At 42.3% G+C, this 10,648-nt stretch overlaps 1 protein-coding gene across 1 annotated transcript in view; it reads right to left on the minus strand.

Moving 5' to 3' along the window:
- METTL24 (methyltransferase like 24) overlaps positions 1-10,648 on the minus strand; it is a 50,873-nt gene that overhangs the window by 10,686 nt on the left and 29,539 nt on the right. Inside the window, exon 4 of the mRNA XM_076333411.1 lies at positions 8,682-8,910. Within this exon, the coding sequence (XP_076189526.1) occupies positions 8,682-8,910 (229 nt within the window). The remainder of the gene's footprint in view (positions 1-8,681; positions 8,911-10,648) is intronic.

A 10,648-nucleotide genomic window follows, 5' to 3' on the forward strand; every position in this document is an offset into this window, starting at 1 on the left:
GACCTCTGGATTTCAAATTTTTGAGAATGGAGGGATGCCTTAAACTGCTGTCAGACCAAAAATGAGACCAGAAAGGATCCAGACACTAAGGTGAAAGTATTAAAACAAGAGACGGCCAATTCCAGTGACAAGAATTTGTAAACAGTGACAGGAGGAGGGATGAGCTACTAGGGACAAACGTGGGGGAAAAAAATTACATTTTTTTAGAGAGCTCCTAAGTGCTCTGGATAGGGCATTTATCTAAAGAGCTTGTTAATGTCAATTACTCCCTGGAAATTGTGAGAAAGATGGGTAGCAGAGAAAGACCAGGATGCTTATGGAAAGGGGGTTGCTCTCAATTCTCATAAAGCCAGTGTCATGTCATGGACCGCCACCCTGAGCAGATATTCAGCACCTCGGCCGAATTAAAACGATACAGATTCACATTACTGTGTTTAAGATGGTGTTAATGGCTTAAGCAGGAGCTGGGGAGCATGAATACAGGTCTGAGCTCGGCAGGTGCCCTGCATCTGGTACCACCTTGTGAAGCAGGGCAGGTTCCCCAGGCTCCTGCCGAACTCCGGTTTCAGTGGGAGGAGGGAACCAGGAGTGACTGGCTTCTTACAGCAGCGGCATACCAATGATGGCTCCACAGTGCCTGGAGCGAGTGCCGTGACTCTCCTGAATGCAACTGTTTGACGCTGAAATAGTGGTTATGCTGCTGCTGCTGCTGTCGAAAAGAAGGTGGAACGGCATATTAGTGCACCGAACTGTGCTGGGAATTGAACACAGCTTGTGCAGCCCTCTAGTAAAGCTGAGGGAGAGCAGATTTTTAATACCCGATTTTTTCTGAAGGGTCTTAACCACAACAAAGGCAACAAAAAAAGAAAATAAAACCCTAAAAAAAATCCTCCTTCCTTCCTAATTTAGCAGACAATAATATGCTTTGAAAGGGCTTTTTTTTTTTTAAAGATGACCTGCGTAAGTTCTGTTTCAACAGTGAAATACTTCCATTACAGTTCAGGCATTGCACTAAGCTCTTTTCCTAGGGGAAGAAAAGGCTGTGGATCACACCACATTTGGGCAACGGTATCATTAAGAAGATCTTCACTCCATGCCTGACAATTGCATACTAAACAGCACCTTCAGGTCGCTCCCTAGAAACACCACTATTCTTAACAGTATCTTGACAACTGCTCCTGGTGGAGAGAATTTAAATGAGGCGAAAGGAGATGTAAGGGACCAAGAGAAAACCCCATAAAGGAACGTGTATGAGGCATTGCATACGACACAGAGAGTGGGAGAGGTGGTGAGCAGTAAATCACTGTCCAAACATCTTTGCTTCCAGAAACACGAGGTTGTCAAGCCCATTTCTCCTTGCAGCCAAATTCTTCCATCTAGTTACAATTAAAATACTTTACGCAGCAGCAGCCGCAGCTGACTAAGCAAATACAGAGCAATTACCACCTTGACTTCATTATCGCTAAAATTAAAAAATATATACATCCAGGAAAGAAACACTATGTGTCAGGAGCTTGTAGGTTACTCGGGGGCAACCATTACAAGGTTACAGAGGCAGCATTTCCAACTGCAGCTGGAAACATCTGCACCAGTTTGATTGCACCTTTTCAGCAAATGGAGTAAAATTTGCCAACTCACTGACGCACCCCCAAACAAAACGTTCACATGTGGCAACAGTTAGTGCTCAGACTGCAAGGAAATCGGTCGTGTTACACAGAGAATGAATTTGGTCCAGCATGTACAAACATAACCTCAGAGGGACTGAATGCATGTGTTACGGGCAATAAGTCTCACAAGAACTCATAAATCAAATTACAGAGCTAGAGGCAGATGCTTATTGTAGAATAACATGTTCTCCAGCACTCTGAGCTTTCGCTCTAATGGGATGACTTAAAAAAAAAAAAAATTACTTTACATTTTCTGGCTAGCTTGCCCAATGTTATCTCCGGCGCTCTCCCTTTCAGCACAACCAGCACGGAAATCAGGCGTGTGAGACAGGTTTGCATAACTTTGAAGTCCTGATCTCAGGACTTGTCAGACAGATGCTAAGCACAGACAGCATCTCGGACAGACAGATGCTGAGCATAGAGAGCATCTCAGACAGACAGATGTGAGCAAAGACAGCATCTCGGACAGACAGATGCTGAGCACAGAGCTGAGTCTGCGGGCAAGTCACTCAAGATGGGATCCACCTCACCCAGCCTTAGATATCTAAACCCAAACCAGTTGTCCAAGCTCCCTTTATAGGCGACAGAGAAGAACAGGAACTTCTGAAGGGCAATTTGAGATGTGCAGGTCACACCATCCAGCCTGTTTTAAACATCTGCCCTTGAATGAGATGAACTGCACCTTAACGGTTTCCCTTGAGTTTATGAGGACCTCAACAGCTATCTCAAGTGTAGCAATTTAAGTTAATGGAGGTGGGTTCCATGCTCCTCCATCCCCTGGCAGGTCATTTATTTAGACTATAAGCTGTTACAGCTACAGTATTACATCTGCCTGGTGCAAAAGGGTCCAGTGCTAACGTGGGACTTTACTGTGCAGAGTTACTCCTACTACAAATAGGCCAGGACCAGCCATTTACACTTTTAAAAAAATCAGTGCTCTGGGACAAAACTCCTTCTACTGTGCCATGCAGAAACTGATATAACAAAGAGATAGTCTGATGCATCCACATAAAATCAAACGAGATGACAAGCGGTAGCAGTGCAGACATTTTCAGGATGGGGAGTAAGGCAGTCACAGCCTGAGCCTTAGCAGACACCCCATTGGGACTTCTGAATAGTACTGACTGCTGACGCTCCAGCTGCAGGAGGGGCAACAAAACGCTAATAAGATGTGTCCTGTTTTTGGCTGGGATAGAGTTAATTTTCTTCCTAGTAGCTGGTACAGTGCTGTGTTTTGGATTTAGCATGAGAATAATGTTGATAACACACCGATGGTTTAGTTGTTGCTGAGCAGTGCTTACACTAGTCAAGAACTTTTCAGCTTCCCATGCTTTACCGACTGAGAAGGCTGGAGGTGCACAAGAAGCTGGGAGGGGGCACGGCCAGGACAGCTGACCCAAACTGGCCCAAGGGACATTCCATACCATGTGATGTCATGCTCAGTACCTAAACTGAGGGGAGCTGGGGGGAGGGAGGGGGCGGCCACTGCTTGGAGACTGGCTGGGCATCGGTCAGCGGGTGGTGAGCAATTGCATTGTACATCACTTATTTTGTATATTCTTTTATCATTATTATTATTATTATTATTATTATTATTATTATTTTCCTTTCCTTTTCTGTCCTATTAAACTGTCTTTATCTCAACCCATGAATTTTACTTTTTTTTCCGACTCCCTCCCCCATCCCACCGGGGGCGGGGAGTGAGTGAACGGCTGTGTGGTGTTTAGCTGCCTGCCAGGTTAAACCACAACAAGATATTATGGGAAATACAGGATCTCTCATGTCGGAGGAGACTTAGAGAGGCCAGCATGATAACCCTACCAAAGCAAAGGCTGTTCTTCACAAATATATCTGGATGGTACAAATATATCTGGATGGTAAATAACAGCTGCAGAAAAAGGGCCACTTAAGCCTAAAGACCATTGATTGCACAAGAAAACTTGGATGTGAAAATAATGAGGCTAAAAATCAGATGAAGGGTGGGTTTTCCCCTTCTAGAATTGAGATTCTGGAAAAGCCCCAAATAAGCATAATGAAGCAAAGAAAAAATTAAGCCCTTTCAAGACAGAACTCCAAACATTTACTTAAGGATTTGTATGATCCAGCGATTCAAGAGGGCTGGTCTCATTTGGTGTTTCTGACGCTAAGCCAAACGTAGCAGAGTGCAGATCTGAACTTGTGCCTCCTGCTCCAGCAAGGTGAAGGGGGCTGTTCCCCGGCTGCAGCAGCAACAGTGACAAGGACTCACCTCCCTGCAAGAGCTCCTGGGCTTCTGAGCTCCTGGCTTCTCATCCCGAGCTCAGGCTTCCACATCAGGACATAGACCAGTCTGCAGGCGCTCATCAGCCTGTACTGAGGACCTTCTGTGAGTTAAGATGGCAGCTGAGCTGAGTTTATAAACACTGGTGGCATCCACACGCTGAACTTGGGCATGGCAGCCCCTTAGTGAACATAACTCACACTAACTAACCCCCAGGCTCCCAGTGCAATACCTAAGTCTACCCTTGCAAGGGATAATCAAAGTTAAATGATTTTGTTTAGGCAGGGTCAAGAATTCAAAAGACTATTCTGGCCCCTGCAGTCCTGACGTGTGTGTAGTAAAGAGCAGTTGCATGGATTTGGTTGCTCCAAAACTTGAACATGGACTTTTCCCAACCTGAAGAGTTAATTTTTTGTTTTGTTAATCAAATCTCCATACACAACTAAGTTGTTATACAGTTTTCCTAGTGCTTTTATATTTATTTGTGTACTGCCAACAGAGCCGATTTTAAACCAAAATGGTAAATCGCTTTTCTTTAATCTTTGCTCTTTCACACCAGTCTTCCCAAAACTGGAAGTGCAGTACGAAATAGAGTCTATAGTATCTGCTTTAAGAGAGGAGCAAGTGATAAATTACTTGCCTAGGAGGAGATGAGGTTATTAATCAAAATGGCTTCAGGGTGTAGTGTTTGAAGTTGTGTCGAGTATTAAATATAAGGTGAAAGGGAGGAGGTTTTTCCTTTTGAAACCCTGAATCTAAACCTGTTCAATAAAATGAAACAGACACCTGTTAGCCAGGTTGTCACAAAAAAAAAATCTTCATGAAGAGGCAGTGTAAATTAAAGCCTTCAAATCAAAATCAAGACTTAAAGATTGCTTTGCGTTTCTTTTCATAATAAACAATGACACAGTTTGGGCTCTTACACAATTTGTTCAAGATGAACGGCAGGAGTTGAACGCAACTGTGCTGTCCCTTGAAAGTTACACCTAAGAGCACTTCCTGATTAAATGAAGGTTTTACTTTGCATTCTCAGATTGTCCTTTCCAGCTTAACTTGTTTTCCAAGAAACCATCTCATCTACTGCTGAGCTATACTGCCAAGGAATGCAAATTCAGAGCGCTTACTGATGGCATCACATGAGATTTGTCCTACAGAGCTCCAGAAAGAGGAAAACTACTACTGAAGTAAGAGTTTGCATATGTGAACATGCATGATTTACTCATGCATGCCCATTCATGACAGAATGAACTCTTGCTTGCTTCTGCTGCTCAGGGCCTTTCTGTCAAAGGTTTTTAATTTTGCTTTATAGCATAACCTTTGGAATACAGAATACATGTAGTAGCTTGGTTTGAATTTCTGGTTAAGGGTTAGGACTTTTTGTAGAGGGGATAATGTTGGAGTAGTGGGAGGGAGCTCGCATTTCAATACGGTCTTCCCCTTATAGTTTTTTTGGATACTAAAATCTGGGCTCGTTGGCAACTGAGCACCACACATAGTTGTGTGTCAGCTGGGAGACACCAAGATCGTTGGGGACTGGAACACTTGCCCTGCAAAGAGAGGCTGGGGGAATGGGGTTTGTTCAACCTAGGCAGGAGATGGCTTTGTGGGGGGGCTAACATCAGCCTGTAGAGCCTATGAAGAGGTCATCAAGACAGCGGAGACAGGCTCTTCAGCAGTGCATAGAAGTACGACAAGAGACAACAGGCATAAATTGAAATTGGGGGCTTTCAGACTGGATATAAGGAGAAACTTTTTCATGATGAGGACAGTCAAGCAGGGCAACAGCTGGCCCAGAGAAGTTGTGCAGTCTCCACTTTGGAAAAAACTCAGTGGTTTTTAAGACCAGAGTGGATAAAGCCTTGAACAACCTGGTCTGACTTCACAGCTGGCCTTCTTTGAGCAGAGGATTGAACTACAAGCCTCTCAAGATCCCTTCTGACTTGAATTTATCCAGTGACTCTGTATGAAGGAAGTTCCCCATCCAGTTATCACTAATCCATGGGGAACACCAGCACTGTAGCATCCTCATCTCAGTAGGTAGGTAGAGAATATGAAAGTGAAAGCTTTCACAAAATTGAATTCCACTGCAATAAGAAAGAAAATCTTGTGCATTCAGTGGCTTTCTCCCTTTTTTCCACTGTTTATCAGCAGTGCGCTACAGAGTGTGCATGTTCAGCAAAAAAATTGGGGGGGTGGGGAGGAAGATGAGCAAGATCAATTTTTACATCTTTATCCTTTCCTATGGCCAATAAAATACTGCTCTTCTCAGAAGATACACCAGTAAATTTTCAGTTTAGATTTGTGTACCAGGAAATAGGACTCTCATGACATCCTTTGGAGATTATTCCAGGGCTTAAAAGATTTCACACTCTAACAGTTCCCCAGAATACTCTGACTACGTTTCCTTTGTCAGTCTTATCCTAATATAGTACTAGATAAGTCCTCTACCTCCAGGCTATTTACACTCCCCAGAGAACTGAGGACTGTTACGCCACATAGCCAGTTAAAAAGATCAAGTTCTTTTAATCTTTCCTCAAATCCACTCTAACACCAAAAACCCGTTTGTATTTCTTGCCATAATATCAGGATGGGTTTCCCTTTCTGTGGATGAGGTCCCAGTACTGACTGCAGAATAGCAGGTGTGCTCTCATCCAAGCCAGAGCATAAACGAGCCCATCCAAGTTCTTTGATTCCCTTGCACACAAAACCCCCAAATTGCATGTTTTCTTTTCAGGGCTACAACGGCAAGAACTCCAGGAGGCCTTGTCTGTCCTCTCTTCATCAGCCTGACCCAAAGTCTCTGACATCAGTGGAAATACTCTCAATCACTTGGAAGGTCTTGGATCAAGTCCCAAATCTTAAAGAATAAAAGCAAGGAGAAAATGAGGCATTAACTTTGAATGCAGCTGCCTGGAATTCCTGCCTTGAAGTGGGAAAGGAATGACTTTGAGGGTAGGCGGAAGGATTTTTAAAGTCCCATTTTAAAGAATGGGATGAAGAGCGTTTTAACTTCCTAATTGAAAAAAGTGCTTTGGAAAATATTCTGTGAAACTGTTTTGAATTAACTTACTTATTCAGTCAAGGGAACATTCCACTCACATTCACCAGAAGAATGAAAACCTGAACGTCACAGTATTTAGTTTGATGTTGTCTTCATAAATTGGAGCTTATCGGTGTCTTTATGCAACATACAACTTCTCAGGCTGCCTTTCAAATTAAAGAAAAACTAAACAGAGCAATGTGAGGAGAGTCAGCCCATTCAGTTATTTCACAAATAGGAAGTAACAGAAGATTGCAGAGTCTTTAACAGCTTTATCCTCACTGGGAGAAAGTCAGCTCCTGACTTCACTAATGTCGTAGTTTGGCACAGGGGAGCTACCCGAATGCTAATAGAGCAAGAGGCCATACACACTGTTCATGATGCGCCAACACACTTAACCAAATCCTATGCCATGTGTACACAGCCAGAGAATAGCCTGACCGCATGTGTTACATGTGCGTTATGTTCCTTGGCTGCCCTCCAGCCGGCTGCTTTCATGTCAGCTAACTTTCGCCCAGAAAGTTATATACTCAGAATCCATAGCTACACCCTTCTCATTCACAGAAGGTCTTACAATCACTCTGTATTACCATGATAACCTGAGAACTGACTGTTCTCAGCAGGTCTGGTATATCAGAAGACTCAGACGCTTTTTCTGGATCAGGTCATTAATCATTTGCTCTGTGACTAATTCTTCTAAAATCAAAACAATCAATGTAAGGCACACGTGAAAGGAAAGCCACCTCCCTCTCTCTCCCCAGATGTTTCACTAATGCATAGCCTACTGTAGTTACAGTATGACTAAGAAGTAGGAAAAAGCTTCCTTTTTCTGCTCTTATCTTCAAAATGGTCCAATCAGTAGAACTGAACCAAAAGAAAATACTAAAGAAAAGCAAGAAGTTAACTGAAAAGGACATCTTGCATTTTGTAACAAACCAAACAAACATTGCACTGCTTGCTTTGTAAATCTTACAGAAAAGCTCCTCCTTAGCTCAGGCTGCCTATTTCTTAAAAAACAAAGACAAGCAGAACTAGCTGCAGGCAATGAAGTACATTAGCATTTGAATTCATGCTTGTATATCCTCCGAGGGAAAAACTCTCTTAAAAGCAACCTAAGGAACTTCCTCAAATGTGTTCTGGCAACAGTTATTTGAGACTTGAAGATTTCTGATGTCTTTACAGTTCCTTAAAAACAAACTGGGAAATGTTAAAAAACCCAGATCGTTGCCAATTTCAAAACAGGATGTTTTTGTTGTCGATGACTGTAATTAGGACCAGTGACCTTGAAAATGTAAACAACCCATCCATTACCTCTTCTCTTCTAACTAGTGTTGCAAATATTTTTTTTTTCTCTTTATAAACTTGGCTATATGAGTAGTTTAGTGCTCATACTCAGGCAAAGACCAGAACTTCCACAGGACTAAAAATACTAGCACCCAATGTCACCAGCTAGTTGAAGGGAAAAGGAAGGGAGGAGGAGGAAAGTATTTAGTATATGGCTAGTGATTTAAAATCAAGGTGGCTGTTATCAGCACACAGAAAAAGCAAGACAGGAAAGGCACCCCTACAAGAAATACAGGTATTGCTGAAGAAAGACCCGTTGTCAGGATATAACCTTGGAAAGTGTCCGAACTCCTGAGACAGCAAGGAGGAAGTTCTGCAGCTTTCCCAACACCTAATCCTGCAGTCAGAAACCTGACCCCCGAGTCCTTACCTTCTGATGTCCAAATTCATTCAATATTGTGCCCAGCTTCTTCGTGTTGCTGTGAAGTTTATGAGCAGCGATGGCTGGATTGGGATCCCTCCAATCAATGGACAGGCGATGATACCAGAGGTGCCGACCCTCCTGAATGTGTGCTGACTTGATGCTGGGGTCAAAGCGATGCACCTCACATCCGCTGTTGGCCATGCTGATCTCAAACTGGTTGTCATCGTTGCCTAGCCTACGAAACAAAAAAGATGTAACTATTAATGCTGCAAAAAGAACTATTAGTGAGTAGGACGTTCTGAGGATTCATAGTAAAAGAAGGTAAAATCCAACCTATTTGTTTCTGAAGCAAAGTGGAGGAGCTGTTGTGCTGCTGCTTGGGATATATCCACAGCACTGAGCACAATCTAACCCTAATTCTGACGAGATAACCAGAAATAAAGCTAAGGGTCCACAATAATACCTGCTGAAGATTTGGAATAAGTAGTTAGATAAAGGAAATTTAAAGGAACGTGTTTTTTCCCAATGTCACATTCATAATCGTCCTTAAGACACTTTCAATGAAATTTTTCATTTATAGAATGAAACTACTGGAGTGGATTGCATGAACTAACCTCACCAGAAAATTCAAGCTCAATGCAACATACTGCATATGATTAGAATGAAGGGCTCCTTTCAAGGCAAGAACTAAACCATTTTAGCCAGGCTGATAACATTCCCAAAGAGCTTTTTCTTAATTCAGAAGCTGACATCATTTATAAGAAAGTAAATTAAACGTTAGAACCTTTGTGCTGTCATTATCCCTCTATTTATATTTTATATTTATATAAATTCCTCTGTTTTCAATTTGCTTTTTCTTGACAAGATTACAATACCTTCCTTAGTCCCAACTGCACAAACTTCCAATAACCAAGCCATAAGCAGAAGAGCAAATACGTTTAAAATTTATACAATACTGTTCTGTAAAAATCAGGCATATTTCCCATCGTGTCTATAATCTGGTGTTACAAAGATGAGCCACAATGGCCACCAACAGGGGCAAGACACAAGAACCAAATGCCTCTCCTTCTCTGTGCACAGGAAGGCACAGATAAAAAAGCAAATTTAAAAATAACTCTTTCACAACAGTAGCAGAGTTGTTACACAGACTTAAGAGAGAGACTGCTGCTAATTTGGCAAAGACCCCAAAGAAGAAGAAAAATTAATAGCCCCATCGTACAGCAGTGTCTCAGTCCCTGTCTCTTGTAAAGATGTACTTTACAAGGCTGTGCCAGATTCCCACCTCCTACAGCCCATTGGTTCACACAGGGTACACTAACACTAAAACTTCTGGTATTTACCGTTGCAATCATATGTCTGGACCACAAGCCTTCCCTACTGCGTAAAACAGGATGTCCTCTTCATTCCTACTCCTCCAAGCTTCTTCCAAACGTAGTTCAAATCATGCACTAAACCTTAGACTTAATAGAAATGATACTGTTTGATATACACACAAGTAGCGCTGGAAAGAGAATCAAGATTTTTAAATCAGCGCTTCAACCTGTTGTTCTAATTGAGAATATCCACTATCTACTAACAGCATGGCATTTACCTATCATACACAAACCATTACAGGGCAGTACTCTTAGATATACTGTCAGAGCACCTGCTACACTACACCACAATTGTCCTTAGAAATGGTGTAAGTCTGAAATAATTCTGGCTATTTGCATCAATATGTAAAACAGGATACATTTTAAATCATGCTACACTATGGTATGACATTAAGCCAGCACTAAATGTTTTACATAGATGACATACTGGTGAACTAAAATGAATCCAACTTGTGAAACAATGCTTGGAAGAGCATATGTTTTGGAAGTTACCAATACGGTATGACGCTTGCTGTAATCCTGGCTAAGCACAGTGTAACGATGCCCTATTAGAAGGTCTTCTCCTCAACCATCTTCCCCTTCGGGTGTCCTGGGAAAGTA

The sequence above is a fragment of the Aptenodytes patagonicus genome, chromosome 3 (genome assembly GCF_965638725.1).
Source record: "Aptenodytes patagonicus chromosome 3, bAptPat1.pri.cur, whole genome shotgun sequence".
Taxonomy (NCBI): Eukaryota; Metazoa; Chordata; class Aves; order Sphenisciformes; family Spheniscidae; genus Aptenodytes; species Aptenodytes patagonicus.